This window comes from Neodiprion lecontei, chromosome 2, assembly GCF_021901455.1.
Source record: "Neodiprion lecontei isolate iyNeoLeco1 chromosome 2, iyNeoLeco1.1, whole genome shotgun sequence".
NCBI lineage: Eukaryota > Metazoa > Arthropoda > Insecta > Hymenoptera > Diprionidae > Neodiprion > Neodiprion lecontei.
This window is the reverse complement of record NC_060261.1, coordinates 7,112,426-7,132,981: the sequence shown is the minus strand read 5'-3', so window position 1 is coordinate 7,132,981 and position 20,556 is coordinate 7,112,426. Positions and strand designations below refer to the sequence as shown.

At 36.4% G+C, this 20,556-nt stretch overlaps 3 protein-coding genes across 6 annotated transcripts in view; 1 reads left to right on the top strand and 2 right to left on the bottom strand.

Moving 5' to 3' along the window:
* Positions 1-12,367, top strand: part of LOC107226899 (nuclear hormone receptor FTZ-F1) — a 32,543-nt gene extending 20,176 nt beyond the window's left edge. Inside the window, 5 exon segments of the mRNA XM_015667881.2 lie at positions 4,425-5,113; positions 8,364-8,622; positions 8,846-8,946; positions 9,160-9,207; positions 9,209-12,367. Of these exon segments, the coding sequence (XP_015523367.2) occupies positions 4,425-5,113; positions 8,364-8,622; positions 8,846-8,946; positions 9,160-9,207; positions 9,209-9,424 (1,313 nt within the window). The 3' untranslated portion in view covers positions 9,425-12,367.
* LOC107227101 (glycine cleavage system H protein, mitochondrial) lies at positions 10,678-14,995 on the bottom strand. Of its 3 annotated transcripts, none has more exons than XM_046730790.1 (4): positions 14,499-14,995; positions 13,891-14,034; positions 13,144-13,396; positions 10,678-10,823 (listed from the first exon to the last, which is right to left on the bottom strand). In XM_046730790.1, exons 1-3 carry the CDS (start codon positions 14,647-14,649, stop codon positions 13,167-13,169), a joined length of 525 nt encoding a protein of 174 aa, XP_046586746.1. In that variant the 5' UTR covers positions 14,650-14,995; the 3' UTR covers positions 10,678-10,823; positions 13,144-13,166. The 3 variants fall into 3 exon arrangements, with proteins under 3 accessions (XP_046586746.1, XP_015523644.1, XP_015523637.1); XM_015668158.2 differs by lacking the exon at positions 10,678-10,823 and adding an exon at positions 12,097-12,343 and having other exon boundaries at positions 14,499-14,994; XM_015668151.2 differs by lacking the exon at positions 10,678-10,823 and having other exon boundaries at positions 12,097-13,396; positions 14,499-14,991.
* Positions 14,996-15,782: 787 nt separating this feature from the next.
* Positions 15,783-19,805, bottom strand: LOC107227192 (protein arginine N-methyltransferase 5). 2 transcript variants are annotated; one of them, XM_015668259.2, is made up of 12 exons: positions 19,389-19,731; positions 18,825-18,968; positions 18,631-18,749; positions 18,317-18,540; positions 17,948-18,130; positions 17,657-17,866; positions 17,346-17,554; positions 17,044-17,166; positions 16,777-16,952; positions 16,479-16,682; positions 16,194-16,375; positions 15,783-15,996 (listed from the first exon to the last, which is right to left on the bottom strand). In XM_015668259.2, the coding sequence occupies exons 2-12, from the start codon at positions 18,911-18,913 to the stop codon at positions 15,844-15,846; spliced, it is 1,872 nt and encodes a 623-aa protein (XP_015523745.1). In that variant the 5' UTR covers positions 18,914-18,968; positions 19,389-19,731; the 3' UTR covers positions 15,783-15,843. The 2 variants fall into 2 exon arrangements, with proteins under 2 accessions (XP_015523745.1, XP_046586739.1); XM_046730783.1 differs by lacking the exon at positions 15,783-15,996 and having other exon boundaries at positions 16,212-16,353; positions 19,389-19,805.
* Between the last annotated feature and the right edge of the window lie 751 nt (positions 19,806-20,556).

Below are 20,556 nucleotides of genomic sequence, written 5' to 3'. Positions count from 1 at the left end.
CGCTCGATTTATCTAGTGAAATTATTTCGAAACAACGAACAAGTAGAGAAAAATTCTCGCAGGTTGGACAAAAACGTATAATAGTAATAATAATAATACATGTCCGAGCAGAATGAGAAATGAAATGTTCGCGTATACATTTTGAGAGAGAAAGAGAGAGAGAAAAAAGAATTCGTTCTGGAGCAACTCGGGACTCCGATCACGTTCTAAGCCTGCATCGCGAAGAGTGTGTGTTGCAGTCACGAAGTTGTCGTAGGTATACACCATAAACGCACAACGGTTTGCTTTGTTGTGCCATAATCTTTTTCTCTCTCCAACTCTCTCTCTCTCTCTCTCTCTCTCTCTCTCTCTCTCTCTCTTTCTCGCAATAATCTAATCTAATTCGATGTCAACGCTGCGTTTATTTGATTCGGCCGCGTGCCACGTTTATGAATGTATGTGTGTGTGTGTGTGTGTGTAATTTACCAGGCCGCATTTAAGACGGGAATCGGACCTATAAGATTACGTAGATATGGTGCAGCGACGACGATATTTTTTGTCGTTGCATTCGTCGAAGAAATTAATCGTCGTGAATGCGAATTTGTCCAGCAGTTTATTTTTTTTTTAAACACATCGTCGACGCGAATTGGGATTAAATTTCAGGCTAGTAAGTATAGTAAGATTATATTTTATAGGGAAAAATATTATTCTGTAGATGATTTCGATTATTCTAAATCAGTCGTGATTTATTCCGCTTTGCGATGTATTTATTTCTTCTTCTTTTTCTCGCGAGGCTAGAGTTGGTAACGTTATTTTTACGATTCACGTTTCGGAAAATCTTTATTTCACTGATGCGGGAATCTTAGAAATTCAGTAAACCTTAATGAGGCAAAATAGTAATTTTTCGTTAAATTAGTGTTACTAAACTCAGCCGCATTTTTTCTCGGACTAAATTATTTCGTTGTACACAATATATCATGGATTAATTTAAGTCGAATTTGAGATGTTCCGTGTGGATAAGGTCGAGGAAATTTAATCGAATATTTGAAGATTTTCTCGACTGATTCTCGAATGAAGAAATAGGTCAATTTAGGGAATTGCAATTATGAATGCAGTTTTCGTTACGTTGAGATTAACGTGGCCTACGTTTGCCGACTTATTACAGATTGATCGAAATTTCATTGAAACATCGATACTGTCAAATATTCAATCATTCAGATAACGATTTATTTTCAATTTCGCCACGATAACAGATATTCGCAATTACTCGTATTCTTGGAAAACTTTCAGTCGACTAATTGGTAAATAATATTCAAACAACAACAATTATCTACGTAGAAAACCATCCCGACGAATTATTGTTCCTTTACATTTACGTATACCTATACATACCTATAACCTAAATCTTCCTCACTCGTATTTTCCGCACTTATTCTAAGTATACATAATAATCTTCTTTCAAAGCATTACAATATTGTTTTTTTTTTTTTTTTTATTTTCATTTCATTTCATTCCTTTTTCTTTTCCGTTACACATACTCTCTGGCAAGACCCGCGTATCTCATATATTTATTGCGAATAATGCAGAACCGGCATTCGATTTGCGTGTATGCGTGCATACGTACATGCGTATATATATATATATATATATATATATATATGTATGTATGTATGTATACAGTTTTATACATGTACACGTGTGTACAGACAAAGATTGGTGGGGAGAGTCGAAAGGAGGCAGGGTTATTGCGGAATACGAAATGTGTCTCCCTGCAGTCCGATCCCCCTCAAAACGTCGTCGACACTTTGGTTTCCTAAGAACGTTCGCATGCATGTAATACACCGCACGTGTATGTACGTACGATGTATGTGCTATGGCATATTATATTGCCAACACGCGAAACCAGTTTATTTACTTACGTATGTGTGTGTATATATATATATAGAGTTTGGAAGATCAATTGTACTAATTGCGTAAAACAAAAAAAAAAATTTGCGAAATTTTAACAGGCGTTTTTCGTCGTTACTTTTATTATATTTTTATTTATTTTTTTTTCTTGTTTCTCCTTTTCGTTCCGATCTCTTGATTTTTTTTTTTTTTTTTTTCAACATCGCACGCGGCTTTATATATATCGCGTGATTATTACGTGTACATACGTACATACATACGATATACAAAAATGCAGGGATTAATATCTGCATTGCGCGTTTATAAACGACTTTCTCGTAATCGATGTGTAAATTGTTTTCTTGTTTTTCGTTTTTACGCGATATTCAAGTACAATACGCGAATGTATACTTGCGAACGAGTCAGTATCGCCAAATAATACGTTTGCTATCGTTTCATTCCCTTCATTGCATATTAAATGAAATTTGTATTTGCACTGAAATTGCGATATGGCCGTCAATGGACGTGCTTGAAATTTCGCTTCACGTACGATCGTACATATCAATACTCGCCGTGTGTATTTACAAAAAAAAAAAAAAAAAAAAAACGACATATTTTTTTTTCCATCAGTTTTACACACCCAATACCGATCGGATTTTGAAAAATTCGCAAATTCGTACACGCGGTGCTGCTGAAGTTTGCCTGTCAAGTTTCATCTCTTTGGATACTTCCTATCTCACGATAATAATAATCTTTCCGTCTTTATTTTATTTCACTCTTATTTTTGAAAAAAAAAAAAAAAAAATCCTTTGCTTCGTTTCATTTTTGCAAATTGTCAGCAGCTGCGGACCGCTGCAAAAGTATTTCCCTTAATTGCATTAAGTTTAAACGTGATGTGTGTGTATGCATGTGCGCACGTATAGGTATGTAGGTACATTATACATACAACGTGACGAGCGCACGCGTTATCCGTTCTAATACGAAATGACCCAAATTACCGCAAGGAGCGTGTATATATGACATGCATGTATACGTATATGCAGTGTTGTAAGTTGGCCGTGTATAAGTTTACACTATACCTATACCTGCCAAGTATAACCGCCGGTGTTCGTTCAGTTCGGACTATTGGAAAGTTTAATTTGCCACTAGCAGGTGGGTAGAAAAATATACGTGACAAATGTATGCCTGGTGTATATTGTGTATGTGTATGTATACGTATATATACGCTAAATTTAATGTTGTTGGGAAATTACTTTACACATACGTGTGTATCATATGCTGTCCGTAAATGGGCATTTAAAACGAACTGTTTCCTTTTATTTATTTATTTATTTATTTATTTTTATTTTTACCTTCTTTTTCTCTCTTTCTTCATTTCATAATTCAAACAGCCAAAATATTATTGTTGAAAAAACGTCGTGTTTTGTGATTTCGGTCGTTCGTGAAAAAAATGAAGAAACGACTGAAAGAAATGTTTGGCTTTTATGTTCGTACTGGAACTTTTACTTTTAAACGAGTTTATATGCCGAAAATGACTATCTAAATTCATAATTTTCCTTTATCGTTTAACCATTCTCTACGCAAGCAGATTGAAAATATACAAGTATATGTATAAGATGTAACTACTATATCAAATGGCTCGATGTCCTGAGTCTATAATGTCTAATCGATGTTCGTATTATTTTCTACGACATCCGGGAAGTAATGTACGTATGTTGTACCTATGTAAATCGAAAACCGAAGATTGCAACGTTCCTTCGGATTAAATGTAAAAATAACATTATATAACTATATATATATATATGTATGTATGTATGTATGTATGTATGTATGTATGATATACACGTATACGTGCAGGAAGGGGAAATGTTCCAGAACACTTTAAATGTCTGTATCTAGGTACCTGAGCAGCTGATTTAACTACTAGGTTGTTATTGAAATAGAGAAATTTGTCACTCATGGAATAACATGGTGTCCAGAAGTCCTAGAAATATTCTGTTTTTAAGATTTCCTGCTAATGATATATTTATTTGCGTTCACCGAGCAACTGTTGTTAAGAAATTAATCGTTTTTCCCTACTAACAGATTTTAGTTGAAATAATGTACACTTGGGGGCAATGAATCTGAGACGGCTAATTTTTTCCACTAGACAGTTATGTCGGCAACACAGAGAAACCTACAGCGCCACAGTCGACCGAACGCGAAACAAACTCAAATACGCGTCAATCCAACAAGTCAATATCCCCGCGGTATTTTAAGGTTAGATTCGACGGTCATGGGTTATGTTACGTTAACTGAGATTGAGTTAGTTTTGCGCTTGGCCAACTGTGGCGCTGTAGGTTTCTCTGTGTTGCCGACATAACTGTCTAGTGTTAAAAAAATTAGCCGTCTCAGATTCATTGTCCCCAAATGTACAATCTCGTACGTCGCGCCGATTGTTTACAGTGCCCTCTACATTCGTGGATTTTAATTTTTCCCGAACGTCCTTTAATAATCTGAATATGTCGTTAAAATTGTACCGATTGTTGAACAAAGTTGGGCGTTGTTCCGTGTTTCAGCCGTACGAGCCGACAGGATGAGGGGCGGTAGGAACAAGTTCGGACCGATGTACAAAAGGGACAGAGCGAGGAAACTTCAGCTAATGAGACAGCGCCAATTGGCCCTTCAGACGATACGAAGTGGCCTCGGTAGCGAGGTCGGTTATCCGTCTGCCGTAACGCCGTTCCTCCACATAAAGCAGGAGATTCAAATACCTCAGGTCTCGAGTCTGACCTCGTCTCCGGACTCGAGTCCATCCCCGGCAGCGGTTGCCGCGGGACTCGCGACGACGCAGTCGGGACCAGGAGGAGCCGGTCAGCACCAGCTTATAGCACCGTCTTCCCAGCCGACGATATCGGCCGGCAATCATCTCCACAACGCCAATCCGAACCTCGAGAGTAAATTATGGCCGGCAAACTCTACGACGCCGAGTCCGAAGGCCTTCAACTTTGGCGAACAGTCCCAGCAGTCTCATCAACCGGCCAACACACCGTCCACAGCTACCCTTAAAACTAGTCCGATGATCAGAGACTTCGTTCAGACCGTTGACGATCGGGAGTGGCAATCATCGCTGTTTAACCTATTGCAAAACCAAACGTACAATCAGTGTGAAGTGGACTTGTTTGAACTTATGTGCAAAGTGCTCGACCAGAATCTCTTCTCGCAGGTCGACTGGGCGAGAAACTCGGTTTTCTTCAAGGATCTGAAGGTTTGTCAATTTACATTTTTCAACGACGATTCTCCTCGTTTCCCAATCTCATCGTTACACCCCGTTACACTCGTTTCTTGATCTTACAATCCCGCTCCTCCTACCGCTCTTACTAAGTTTCGGCATGCCATTGTTTTCAATGGTTATAATTAACATCAAAGTCGTGTCTAATTTATATACCTACACACATCTCTACGGTTAGAATCAATTTCTTACTTTTTACACATACAAAAGTGATAATCGCTATTACTCATTGTTTCCACCTAGTACGAAGGATATGAGAATGTTTCGTAAGTTCGGTTCACAACTTGTTTGACATAATTTATTGAGAAGTAAAAATTCCTTCTTAATTAAAACGTATTTGTATGCATACATACACGAATCGCCGTAGAAAATTTGTGAAATACTTGTGTGTAGGTATACGTGTACAATCGTCAGAACGATGCGCATTGTGTATTTTTACACCAATAGGTTTATTCCATCCAGCGATACACTTTAAAGATGAAAATGGTTATTATTTCTTTCTTTATATAGTATTGAAGGTTCTTTCTCGTAATTCGATAGATTAGTAAAAAAAAAATAAAAATGAAATCATTAATTTGCCAAGACACACAAAAAAAACCCCCCGTTTTCGCAAAGTATAACATATTTGCAACTCAAAATGGTATACATACTTTATACTCTCTGAACAGTATATTTTGGAATATATTAAAGTCGTTAGACTCTACGGAGGTCTTCGTATCTCCTATGCGATCTCATTTCCATAGAGTATCGTTGGCAGGTTGCCCGTCGTCCTTGAACGTCCTGGAAGTCCTGAAAATCTCGCGAAATATCACGACAGTCCTTGACATAGTACGGCAATATCCTGGAACCTGGAACCCAAGCTCGATTTCTCGAAATATTTTCAATTCCGGTCCTCGGTACTCGTGAGGGAAATGATCGTATGACTTTACTCGAATAAGCGTTGAATGATTTCGTTATTATAAAGTATAATTGTTGCATTTCATCTTTTTTTTTCTACTCTTCGTTATTTTTTTTTTATACGTTGTACGAATCACCCGCAGGAACAACTTTTTGCAACGGAAAGGGTACTTTAGATGATAACTTTCGATATGGTACATTGCAGGACTTTATGCTTAGTCGAAAACTTTGTTACACGGTACTACGTAACGTTAACTTCGGAGAAATGTCTACGCCTATAATCGTGCTCAATAATACGTGACATTGTTTTACAATCGTGCAATTATAAATAATGGGACACGTGCAGACCTGCGCCGATCATTAATAATAATAATAACAACAATAATAATGTTAATAATAGGAGTGTATATGTATACACTGTTGGAAGAAATATATGCATTCATTTATTTTCGTACTCTTCCAGTGCTACGTACAGCAGAGAGGTTAGCTCTATCAAATTCATGCGCAAAATGAAATTCAACATTTTGTAATGTTAGGACATTTCACGATAGTTATTTTGGACATTTGGACAGCGTGTATATAGAACGATATAAATATTCTAGATCAAATTAAACTCCAAATGAAGATTTTAAGTCATTTTTCAATTTTTTTTTTTCATATCGGGAGTACTTTTGGTACCCATTACCAACCATTTTCGAAACAGTTACAAGAAAACATAGCAACAGTGATCGTAATGAGAAAGAATAGCAACGGATACTAGACTTTCCGGTAACAGCTAGAAAACTAATTTTTATTTTCTACCTAGAACTGTATTTTTCGATTATCGTAAAAAGTGAAAATAGTTAAGGACTGAGCGGTAACCCGTTCTAAAAATTTCTCTCAGTGTTGGTTTTAGTGCGAAATACAAAATTTTCTTAGTACGTTGTTCTCTATTCCTGGAGCCATTTTGGTGAACGGATATGACGTCATGCGGCAAACGCGGCGCACGCGACGGGCAGAGAATTCACACCGCTCACGACGATCACCCATCAGCTATCAACCAGCGACGTCCAAAGTCTGTGGCGGCCGGTGTTGGCTGCCCTGCATTGCAGTTGACGCGACGGCGTTGCTCGATGTTCTTACATCAACAAGTCGTCGTCGTCGTTTCATTGTAGTGTGTCTATGAGGCCGCCCCCCCCCCCCCCCCCTACACCGCCACACCGAGTGTGTAAGAGCGGGGTATGTGAGGTAACCGCGAGGTATTTCACAATCGGTGAATGATTTCAAGCATCGCCTCATATCTGGGTCATAACACGATACGTTTCTAGGTTATGGCGGCGGCTCTGGCTGGGCTGGCTGGGCTGGCTGGATGGCTGGCCCGAAGCGGGCCCATAGTAATTTACATTCTATGGAGGTCTACGTCGGGGATATTATGTCTTCGCGTATTACCTTCTCCAAAATTCACTTACATGCCATATACCTACCTCTACACCCACGCCATTCAAACTACTCCTCCTCCTTCCCCCCCCCCCCTCGCTCGTTTTTTTTTTTTTTTGTTCACTGTTTCTGTCTCTTACAAATATGAGAGTCCAGAAGCCGATTGCTGCAGACGTTGAGCCAATCCTCGTAACACCGTGTATACACGCTGTTGCCGATTATATATGTGGCGATTTTAATATGTAATTGATTTCGTTTGAAATTTTTCCAAAGATTTTTCGTCTTCGTTTTGATTTGTCGGTATTGTATACCTGTAATCACTTTCACCGCATGGTCACATACGCTCGTGGTTTTATAGCCGTGGTATTATAAAATTCGAATTAATTTTTTATGTCTGCGGTCTGTTCTTAAATTAGATGTTAATAAAATTGTAGAGCAAATTTATTATACATCTTTGAAATCGATGATACATATTTTATACGGAATATCATTCTTGTAGAATGTGTGACGAATTTGTTTGAATCGAAAAGAAAGTTATTCATGTTTTATTTTTATTGCAACATACATCTAATCAACCGATGAATAATATAGTTCGTTCCATTTTTTGAAAAGTAAATTATTTTCGTATGTTTTATGAAATATTGAAAAAGTATCCATTAAAGTTATGGCTGTTTGCTTTTTGCGTCACTGCTTTAATATGTAACATTGTCATGGCGTCATTAAGTCTAGATACAGCAATTGTAAAATACCTTTTTATATTCAACTAAAAAATTTGAAAGAGAGAAAGGTTCTATTAATATTCTTATCGGCCAATGATGACAATTGAACGATTGTCACCCTGTCCGAAATATTTAGATTGTAAATCGATAAATATTACTAACTTCTTTCATTTCTTTTCTGTACATGCAATTAGGTTGATGACCAAATGAAACTTTTACAACACTCTTGGTCGGATATGTTGGTGCTTGACCATCTCCATCAAAGGTTACACAACAACTTACCAGATGAAACAACTCTTCACAACGGCCAGAAGTTCGATCTTTTATGTCTTGGACTTCTGGGTGTTCCTTCATTGGGAGATCTCTTCAATGAGTTGTCCAATAAACTTCAAGAGCTCAAATTTGACCTATCCGACTACATTTGTATGAAATTTCTCATGCTGCTCAATCATGGTGAGTTATAAATTATTTGAAATCCGTTACTTTATTAACCGACATTTTGCACTTATCTATTTTATACTAAAAAAAAATCCGATTTCGAATTAATAGAATGGAAATAGAACATTTTGATTGAAATGTTTTTTTTTTGAAATTCCTCATGTTTAAAAAGCTTTTCGATTTAACCTTTCTAAAAGATTTCTTCTAATTGATGCAAAAATAAAATTGTGTTTTACAGATGTACGGGGATTGGTGAACAAGAAACATGTGCAAGAGGGACATGAGCAAGTGCAACGTGCTTTACTCGATTACACATTGACTTGTTATCCGTCGTTACCAGTACGTTTTCATTGTCGTATTCTTTGATTAATAGTAATAAAAAAAAAAGATGACTTATGTTGAGCATCCGATGGTAACATTTACTCAGCTGGTATTCAATTGAAGACTAAAATGATGATTTGAGCAAGAATTATGTACCGGAATTCTTCCAGTTTACCAACAATTTATGACTTGTTTTGTATAAAATTAACAATCGTAAATATTTTGCTCCAGGACAAGTTTCACAAGCTGCTGACAGTATTACCAGATATCCACGCGGTGGCGAGTAGGGGTGAAGAGCACCTTTATCACAAACACTGTAACGGAGGAGCCCCGACACAGACCCTTCTCATGGAGATGCTTCATGCGAAGAGAAAATGAAATGATCAATTATATGGACAGCTGTGCTGTCCACAGAGTATATTGTACTATATTAGAAGTCCTGGTACCGCCCCTTGCCAACGGACGAAATGGACCTCACGTATCTATCACAAAGTAACGCGATTTATTTAGGTATTGTACCAAATTACGGGGCCCTGGTTCATGTATTACCTATGTAAAGATGAAAATGAAGAAAGAAAAAAACAAATCAAGTATAGACGTACATACTTTACATAAATACATAGTATATATGTATTATAAAAGAAAAAAATGTATCTAAATATATATAAACATAATGATATATATTTTCTATATTTGATGTTGAAGTTTTAGAGATGTATCCGTGAAGAATTACCCTAACTCGGGGGGTATTATGCGCAGGGAATAGTAAGCAAGATGCCTTGAAAACAGTACAAAGGGTGGTTAACAAAATATTGGTCAAAGGGCAGGCAACTTTTGTCTGAATAAGTAAAGCTATTTTTCTAATATTAGAAACAATATTATTTTTAAGTAACAATACCACTGAAGCCTTGCTCTCAACTGATAATATCCTATTGTTGGAAAAAGAAAGAAGTAATGAAAGAAAAGAGAGATATATGTATATATATGTACACATTATGTACATATACGTGTGCGGATGTGTACGCCTGCATGTCATATGTATATGTATACGCATATATACCAATCTCTCCAGTTATTCGTATCTCTATACGGGATTCAACGGGCATACTTGAATAACACAGTGAATTTGCATGTGACATGTTTGTTGCACGTATGCAAAGGCCACCAGCCGGGCATCCTTAGAACTTCCTTTAATTCTGCATTTTTCGTCACACTTGCAAACAGCAGGGATTATCTTCTTGTTCTTGTAAATATTAGTTAACACATTCCAATTACATTGTATAGTATAAAATCATGTTAAATATGTAATTACAATAATTTGTGTATAGTTTAATGAAATAAATTTATTTCTGTTGCTTACTGAAAAAATCCTTAGCTACTTAATGTCTTCATTAATTTTAATACTTTATTCTTGAATGTATTTTTTGTCTTATCATTTTATGTGATTTTTTGAATTGTTTTCTGTTTCCCTTTTTTTTTTTTTGTTCTCAAATAGGTGGCGGAAAAAAATAACCACGAATTGCGATATTTTATTACTACTTGTATATTGTACCATAATAAAGATTATATTAAGAAAACAACAGAATCACTGGAGCAAGGTTTATGTGGTCCTAAATTGTGTTGTAATTAATAATACATACATAATAATCAGAATATTACTGTCTTAATCAAGTTGTTAAATATAATGATAAATATTTAGTGAATGTTAAGATAGATTAGTTTTATGCTCGTATAGTTATTTTTCATCAATAGATTATTATTATATTATATATTGTTTAGCTCTTAGTCAGAAATTGTTCAGTGCTGTGAAGGTTGTCATTGGGACACCTGCGGTGGCTTCTAACGAGCCTCCCGTTACAATTGTCGGACTCGAGAGGCAGAAACGGCCAAACTGACTGAAATCATTGCCCACAATGGTTAGTAATATTCAAATAGGGGTAAATTTTTCTTTGCTTTTTTCCTTGTCCCACTCTCGCCTCCTTCTATAAATTCGTTCAACTAATCGTGCCGCTCACCATAATTTATATTTCTGTACATCACGCACACACCATAGTTCTTCTGTTTCTTCTTTTTTTTCTCCTGACTTTTAACGACATATAAAGTAAGTTTGCTTGTATATCGAAATAATCTTTCAATGCTACGAAGGAGTGCATAGAGTTTCTATCCAGAGTTACCATATACGGCGAGTAGCGCTATTTTACGCGAATATATTATCAAATGTTTGCTTGTGCCGTTGCCTTGATGTTGTTACTAGCTAAATTTTATGCCTTGTGCGCAAGGATTTTTGCTGCTGGTTGGTCACTTTCGACTTCGGATCCTGACAGTCTATAATATTGACATGTTCTAAATGTGTCAAATCTGCTGGTTTGTTATAATACAGCTACATAAATCTATACATATGTGGTCAATTATTTAGGGATTTCTAAAAGAATTTCTACTTTGTACATTTAGTCTCATGAAATATCTTGATGTTAAAATATACACCCTGTGTATGTTAAAGCCCATTACACCACCGAGAGGAGAAAAAGTGGAAGGAAGAAGTAACTATTAATCTTCGATCGATTTGAAGAATAGTTCACACTTCCTCTTTCAAATTTTTTCCTTCGCTCTGTTATGAAATGGTTATGAACTTTAAATATACGACTATTACCTCAAATGAATATATTTCACTTTTGTACTTTTACAGTTTTAATAACTCTCGATACCTGAAGCATTGCAATTTGTTCCTAAATTAAAGATGTGCCGCCACCAGTAGGTTTGACTAATTTTCGAATATGCGATACGAAACCATCCATAAACATCACCCCTGAAGAAAAGAGGAGAGCACCTTTCAATTGAGGTCCTCCGCTATCTTTGTATCTATAAATACCCATTCTATTTAATTGTCCAATGAATTCCATTACACCCTGATTATCAACAATTGTACAATTATTATAGATACGATAATTATATGGTGTTATGTACATTGTGTTAAATATTAAATGTACAGTTACCAATTACAATTGGCAAGAAATTGATTTGATATCATTATGATTATTTAGTTCAATTGATTATTGGAATTAAATTAAAACAAAAACGAAGAAAAACGTGGAAAAAAAAATATAAATTCTTACGCATTGTTGACACTGCCATTAGAAACTGGCAATTGTAAATTATGTAGAAAATTCATTGATTGTAAATATATCTTTATTATTAACATACAATTGTACCTTCTCAGACTCAACATTAGTATTATCGTTGGATCTGGCGCTTCAGTTCTTAAAATAATGTATAACTCGTCAGTGAGCCAACAAACATTTAACACTATCAGGCTTGGGCTGCTGACGTAAACTTCTGAAAGCCAGTCTTTCACACAGCTATGCTTTACGGATTGAATTGGTGAATTGAGAGTCGGATTACCCAGATTACCATTTGCCTGGTAACAATGAAAATTGAAAAACACAAAAAATAAACGAATCTTGGTAATAATACCTAAGCCAATAATTATAAGCTGTATGTGTAAGAAAATTAATTCGATACATATATGACATCAAGAATATAGATTATAAACAGTGCTAAATAATCAAAAAGGTCCTTTATTCAGACGCATTGATAAATAGCGAGGACAATTTGTTGTTTCAATCTATTTAATATATTACAAAAAAACCTTCAGAATAAATATACATTGTAACTGTCATTCAAATCTCTAAATCTGTATTACAGATTTTTGCCAATTACTGCACAAGGCATAATGATTTTTTCTACCAACGCACTTATATGTTCTGTACACAATGTATTCTGACTCATAAACCTTATTCACGTGATCTCATAACTATGACCTACGTCCTTTTTGACCCGAGATTGGCTATTTTAGAGTAGGTCTATTTATATTCTGTTCAATATGGACGTATGCTAACCAGAAACTTTACCATTGCTGTGCCCCCCCAATTTTACTGTCGAAATGAAAACTTTGCGTACATAAAGTTAGTGCCTAAGGAGTTTCAAGAGTTAAAACATGCCAAAGATAAACCTAGATGTGCCGGTTGTCACATATACAAAAATTTGGTACATTTTTTTTCTTGTGATATTACTCATACAAGTTCTTCATTTCGTTTGTAAGACGTGTCTAAAAACTATATCGATGAAAATTGTCAAAATCCATTGGGCTCATGAAACTCCTCATACTATCCCATGATAAATAATGGAACTATATTATTTGACAAATTATTTACGTACGATTTATTTGTACACATTCTTATTTAATGGCTATCTGTTTTCAGGAATTGATCGTATGTCTTTTCATCCATCAATTTCTTAATCTCGTCTGGGTTAGTCAGTTCAACTTTGAAAAGCCAGCCCTTTTCATAGCAGGAAGAATTGATTAAACCAGGACTACTTTCAACTGCCTCATTTTTTTCCACTACTTTGCCAGACACTGGGCTATATAGTTCTGATGCTGCTTTTACAGACTCCAATGCTCCACATTCGTCTGAAACATTAAATGATATGACTCGCAATCAGATAAGTAGTTTTGTCCATCAATATCACAGACAACAAAATTGTTTCAGTTTAGTGTTTCTATGCTTAATTCAAGTTAGTCAATAAGAACTATATACCAAGACTCATTTTTGTAAAAATCGTTACTAGATGTGGCTAAACGAAACTTTTGTGCCATTTTTAGGACAGCAGAGCTGAAGTCACAGTCGTGTTGGTAAATTTTGGAAGACGATACTGATTAATATCAGCATCATGAAAACCTATCGAGGTGATTTCCTATTGATCGTCAATCTAATAATCGTAAATACTGTCAAAAATAATGTAACTCAGCATTGCTTCACCTATTATGCTCACATTGGAAATATTTCAGTTCAGGAATTTCCTGAAAACATTTTTTATGAAAACATATACCTGCGTGAGACATTGAATCCAGATTGTAATGTAAAATCCGAAAAAAGAAGCAAATGAAAACAAAATTATTCGTACCTTCCTGACTTATGGAAGTGCCAACATCTGGAAGCTGTGCATAGACGACGTCGCCGAGGGCATCTTGAGCATAGTGTGAAATCCCAATGGTACCGACTTTACCATTAATTTCTACCCATTCGTGTTTGTCTGTATACCATCTCTCTGAAAAACAAATAAGAGTTGAAAATTTGTTTACTAAAAATAATAACCGGTCTAGCCTTTAATGCTTTGAAATGGCGAGATTGAAAAAATGTAACTTTTAGTCGATGCAAAGGTCCAGATTTCACGTACGCGTGAGAGCGTGGAACAAATACTATCCGTACATTGTATCACAAAAAATTTTAGCTCTACTGGTGCATAACGACATTCTTGAATCTAAAAATGACGCAAGTTATCATATCGCATATTAAACTTTATGATCAAAGATCTCATTCTCCCCTCTTTGTCTGCTGTTAGTTTAAATTCCAATATAGGTTAGGCTAGATTAGGCAACTTGTGACAAACACAACCAAACCGACGATATTGAAATCATAGTAGTGCGTTATAAATTATGACACTAGAGAGACGGGCTGGATGTCAAATCCTACTATATATAAAGATGAATTAAGTAAGAAATTTTCACTCACCGGTACTGGACATACACCGCGTTGTGCTTATTCCTCGTGATAAGAATATCTTTGATCTTAGGGAAACACCACTATTGAACATTTGTTTACCATGAGTAGAGGCTATTGTTTTTACTGTACATCTTAAAATTTGCGTCACGTATTGAGCCATAGATTACACTCTTCTTGTTACTTCTTCGGGATAAATTACGTAAATAGAACTAATAACGTACTAGTAAACAATTTACTACTTTTCTGCTGCTACCGCGTCGTCTGCTAGGTTTCAACTAATTCACGATGCGTGTGACAAAACGACCGCAACAAAGCTCAAGTTGGAACTCCCGTAACGCACACAATAAAATATTGGAAATTCTTCTCTTCCAATCTGGTTAGACTCTTCTTTGCGTTCCCTCTCTTCCCTTAAAATGTTTATGTTTGTGAACGATCTTTCCCCTCCCCGCAATCACTGCTTTACTATCAGACAGTGCAACGAGCATAAACGACTTTGACGCGGTCTTTACACTTTTCAAACGTTATTATTTATGACCTTTTGAGGTCGTGCGTTCACGCACCTATAGAAATCTAGAATAAACATGGAATGAAATACAGATTATAGTATACATTACATTATAGTCAAAGAAAAAAATATTGCGAAGTCATCAAAAAGAAAGCCAGAAAGTATTACTAATATCCACCAGACTTCTTTTAAAAAATTCCTTCCAATCAACATTAGGCATATAAAAATATTTATATCATCTAGAACTGCTCCCATCTGTTTTGAAAAAGTTGGGTGAAATTTAATACGATTAATGATTTTCAATATCGCCGTACGTGTGACAAATTTTTGTACGGACATTTTTGCTTCAATAGAATCCGAGATCTACGATTTACGCGGCACTTTGCGTGTGGTATCGGTACATGACTGTTCTGATCACGTGAGGTCAATGGTTTATCAGTTCGTTACAACATTTCTCCAGCGTGATTACAGCAAACATGTTATGTATCAAAATTCTACGTAGTACCACCTACATAAGTATATGCAGGATCACTATTAATAAATTGCAAGGGGCGGTAGCTCGTCTATCCATCACATTAATACGACAAGCTACGAACCACAAATACATGTTTCTAATCGCATTAAAATGCATTCTTGCATTTCCATAATGTGCAGTTACTGGCTCATCGAATAAAAGAGATATTCTCTAAGTTGATTACAAATACTGCACCAAACAATCAGTTCAACAAATGAAAAAATATCTTTTTTCGAACAACATTAAAAATCATTTTTTACAAAATAACGAAAAGTGGTTCTTTGTTTATTTAATTTTCAAGTTTCAACCTTTCATATCACATAGTTCATTGTAATTCAAAGCCCAATTGTATAGGACCGGCCATTTGGATTATGGATGGAACATGGCGCAGGTTTGCTGACACACCACTCGTACCACACATTTTTTAATGTACACCTTCGCCAAAAGTGTGCCTCAACCACATCACCAGCATTGAGTAGAACGGCTTCCTGGAAAATTTATATGGTATTTTATTAAGAAATCTTGATCTGTTTCCACAACTTACAAGGAAAAAAAATAATACAACAATGTGACGATCTAAAGCTCTTATCTTATTGTTAGTAACCATAGTTGTATCAACATTCTTTTAGTTGGATTGTACACCAGATATATCCTTACGAAATATAAGATTCATGTGAATTATTACCTTGATAGGAAAGAAAATTGGGAACCAGCTAACCATGCCTGGACTGTGTGTGTTCGGTTCTATACTAATAGTCGCATCTTTGTACAAGATGGCTTCAAAGTAGCCGGAAAAACCGTGCAATACCGAATTTTGTTCTGCTACAAACTTTTTCACTTCATACCTGTTGTTATCAATAAATGGTTCTGAAGATAAAAAGAATAGAATGAAAATTTTTGTTACATTGTAATAGGAAAAACAGAAATTTTTCGCAGCTTTTAGTTACCATAAACGTTGATCAACTCTTACCTTTATTAGGATGAACGAATGTGAAGAGAGGCTGTGGTTGTGCAATATCATACTTGTTTTGAAGATGAACAACGTAAGGAGTTTCAAAGTGAGCCAGGGGATGCTTGTCTTTTTCCTTACATTGCCTGACTTCATTATACAACTTTGACGATTGCACTGGACTAATGTATGACGTGTATGAACAAGGTATACTTATTCCATCATCTATCAATCAGAAATATTTAGAAGACATATTAGTCTACAAATAAATCCATGGGAACACTATATGAATGAATGTAAGTATTGATGCAAGGTATACCACTTAGGAACTTTTGAACCCCATCTAAGCACTCAGGTGAAAGCTCGTTATCGCCAAAAGATCCTAGGAGCTCAGAAACGAGAATATCTGCTTTTTCAGGAGCAACCCACTCTCTCATGTCAGATGATACAACAGTGACCTTGTCTCCCCATATTTCTTTTTCTAAAGCCTGTAACCTGTGATCAATAATCTGGTAAGTACTAGCAAGTTGAGAGTTAAGTACAGATTTAGTTGATCAATTTGGTTATCAAAACAAATTATGCATACGTTAGAATGGCATTAGGGTTTTTCTCAACAGCATAAACCTTGACTTTTCTTTGTGCTTTTTCAGCAGCATTCAAAGAAGCCCGTACCAAGGGTCCTCTACCTGCGCCGACCACCATGATAACTCTGCACAATGTAAAACGTTACAAGATGTATTAATAACTTTGGTTAGTGAGTAGGCAATGAAAAGATTGTTCAATTGGGGGAAAACTGGTTGACTAATCATAAAATTCATCAGCAGCCTCTACCCATTCACAGTTCAAAACAAGTTCTTATTCTAGTGTAAGGTTTAACACGTTCCTTACAAAGTTTTGGTATCCTTTTCAGCTTCTGGAATCTTGTCGAGAATTCCTTGGTAAATAGCGGTCTGATATTGATTGTATTTGAAGGGATCTTTTTCAAATATTTCATATGTCTGAGATTCAAGATTATCCATCAACGGTTGCAACGGGCATTGCAAATAATCTTCATAGCCCCTGGCAAATCTTTCAACTGGCCCATTACTTTGATAAGTCTGGGAAAATGAAATAATCTTAGACATTTTAACCACAGATAGCAAAAATAAGTGTACAATGCACTGCACAAGAGTGAAATGAATAATTTGGATACACCGTACCTTTGCAAGATGATCAAGATAATTATGATAAAAAGTAATATCCTGATGTCTGTTTGATCCGGATAGAATCATTTGGACCCTCAGTGGAGAAAACTTCTTGAGCAACATTTGATGTGCCTTACTTAATACTGGATATCCTTTTTTATTGGTAATGAACAAGGTTGTAGGTAGAATTAGGCACTTCAGTGGTTCACCCAACCATCTATTTATCTGAAGTTAGATTAGGTAATACAGAGACCAGGTAAAACAGAAAAAATCACGTATGAGGGGAATATCAATGTTACAAGTCACCTCTTCTGCACTAGGAATGTCGTGACTAACAATCAAGGCAACACCAAGCTTCCCATGGAAGTCACAAACTAATCTCAGGGAATTCCACCACTCCCATGTGCTTTCAACTGCATCATCTCCTTTGTCTGATCTGTACGTGTTGGCTTGCTTAGCAGGGTTTTCCATTGGAACTTGAACCCACACCTACGAATGCCAAGGTTATTAAACATAATGATGAAAAATAAAGTTCAATCAAACTGATCTGTAAGGGTATTTGTTTTAGTTTTTCACAATTAGATTTAATTGACTACATTCTATGATTTTAAATTGGCGGTTAGATCAAAATATTGATACACTTGCACAGAACTAAACATCAATGTGTAAACATACCTGGAAGGCACAAGGAGTTGTAGACTTATTGTAAATAATTCGAGCAAAATTAATATTCTGATTCATATTTCTTGTTAGCTTGAATGTAATCGCTGGAAGACCTAGGTGTGTAGCCAATGCCAATTCCTGGTTTAAAGTCTCTTCGTTATTCTTTCGGGAGATTGGATTAGTGCAATCTACATCAATGTAAGGCGACAATTTCCCAATCACCAAGTTATTCCAATCTGCGAATTTAAATTCACTCAGTGGTATATGCTAAAAATTCTAGTAAGCAAATTTGAAAGTCAGTGCAAATGATTTTCTTCTCAGCTTACCGGAGCTGCATAGGATCATGTCAGACCTCGTGAATGGCCCAGGACGTTTTTTCAATTCAGGATCAACAAATTCACGTTTAAATTTTGGATGCACCAAGGGTATGCAGATAAAATCATACCTGCAAATGATGTCCATGAATCAGAGATTTTTTCAAGTAGAACGTCATGTTCAAATGGCAATAATAAATACTAACCTTGATGATGTCGCAGTCATCAAACAATTACTTAAATCTGGGACTGAACAGAAGTCCAGCCCACAGGAAACTTGTTTCTCAGCAGCCATTGTCACGATTTTAAGAACTCAACCGTATCCCGTGAATCAGAGAAACTTGTATATGCTGCAAAATTGCATTTCATTTTTGAATTGTAATCGATCTTATTAACTACATCTTGTAATCAGAATAAATGTAAAAAGTATAAGTAGGCTGTTGATTTATTGTGAGGATAATTTTATAATGCGTATCACACTGAATTAGAATTGAATTGATAAAGCCAGCAGTGAAATATCTATATACGTGTATCCTAATGTGTTGTTAGATACTTTCATTTACTGATGATTATTTGTTCATCAATAAGCGTTGTAAACAATAGAATAACAGCACAATGTGGGTTATTTCAGGTGCGCAACGAAGTTGCCACATTGTTATCGAGGTTAGGATATGCAGATTCGTTTACGTCTGATAAAATAGCAACAAGTTATCTGAATCCTATTTAAAAGTCTATATTAATGATTCATCTATCCTCTGCTATAGCCGTACCTGAGGTTCAAAGACTGCGATTCAAGAGCCGGTATTAACAAAATCTTGCGATACCAAATCACGCTTTGACATTCTCACCGGCCAGTAAGACTGTCATAGACTTGTAAAGAACATAGATAGACTGCGTGGTCCGCGCACCGAGCTGAAGCCCTAATTGGAAAGAGAAAGCAACGGCGGGAGTCCGACCTCTCACTCTAATTGGTCAATTGGCGGTATAAAGACGGATACCTCTGAGTAGATTTTTGTGACCAGTTTTCGGCGGGCAAGTGGGCCCGGGTGAGCCTGGGAGCGTAGGAGGGTTTTGCTCTATCGATTCTACCTAAGGGACTCGAACCGACGTTCGTAACAGGCAAAGTAGTGTCGGTATGGAAGCTTATATTTTAGTCGGTACAAAGTGAATACGTAAGACTACTTGTCGACTGCGACTTAGAAATCTTGATCAGCTCGATCATTCCCGCGAGAAGACGCGTAACCGCGTCCACCGCCGACCACCCCCAACTACCACCGAGCACTACCAACCATCGTCAACCACCTTCGACCACCTCGTCCCCCTCCTCCTCCGCCGCCTCGTCGTCCTCGTCCTCCTCGGCCATCTCCGATCACCTCCTACCACCTCCAACCACCTGCTACCAGCGCCGACTACCTCCTACGGCCTCCTACCAATTTCGAACACCACCAACCACCTCCGACCTTCGTCCTCCTCGACCCCCTGCTCGGCCATGTATTCTATAACATTAATATTCATAATTATTCCAACAACTTTTCATTTGCTCTCTCGATCTTGAATTGTCGTAGGCATAGAATCGAAACGCTGTTTCAGCTAGTCGCAAGTGAGGTATCTACATTGGGTAGGGAAATAGAATTGGTTTTAGAAAAGTGTTCGTACGGAAAAAAATTCAAAGTAACTGTAATACATCACGGATGCGCTAATTTTGATCGAGTCAAATGGATGCTGCTTATGTGAGACAGTATTTAACACAGTGTCCTGATTTAAAGGTTTGAAAAGATGGTTGTCGGCGATTTTTTTTTTTTTTGATAATGAGAGAAAGAACGAAGCTTCTTAAAATGTCGAGGGTATTTGAACACATATTTGAAAGGTACGAGCAAAAATTTTTATCATCTAACTGTCGCAGAACAGCAGCATTATTAGCTGACCCGTTAACTGAAG

Excerpts from the sequence above, each read along its gene's own strand:
- LOC107227101 (XM_046730790.1), bottom strand. The coding sequence starts at position 14,649 with ATGGCTCAATACGTGACGCAAATTTTAAGATGTACAGTAAAAACAATA. Across the intron at positions 14,035-14,498 it reads GCGGTGTATGTCCAGTACCG|AGAGATGGTATACAGACAAA; the intron begins GTGAGTGAAAAT and ends TTTGTTTTTCAG. Across the intron at positions 13,397-13,890 it reads CACTTCCATAAGTCAGGAAG|ACGAATGTGGAGCATTGGAG; the intron begins GTACGAATAATT and ends TTAATGTTTCAG.
- LOC107227192 (XM_015668259.2), bottom strand. The coding sequence starts at position 18,913 with ATGGCTGCTGAGAAACAAGTTTCCTGTGGGCTGGACTTCTGTTCAGTC. Across the intron at positions 18,750-18,824 it reads ATGACTGCGACATCATCAAG|GTATGATTTTATCTGCATAC; the intron begins GTTAGTATTTAT and ends CATCATTTGCAG. Across the intron at positions 18,541-18,630 it reads CATGATCCTATGCAGCTCCG|ATTGGAATAACTTGGTGATT; the intron begins GTAAGCTGAGAA and ends TTAAATTCGCAG.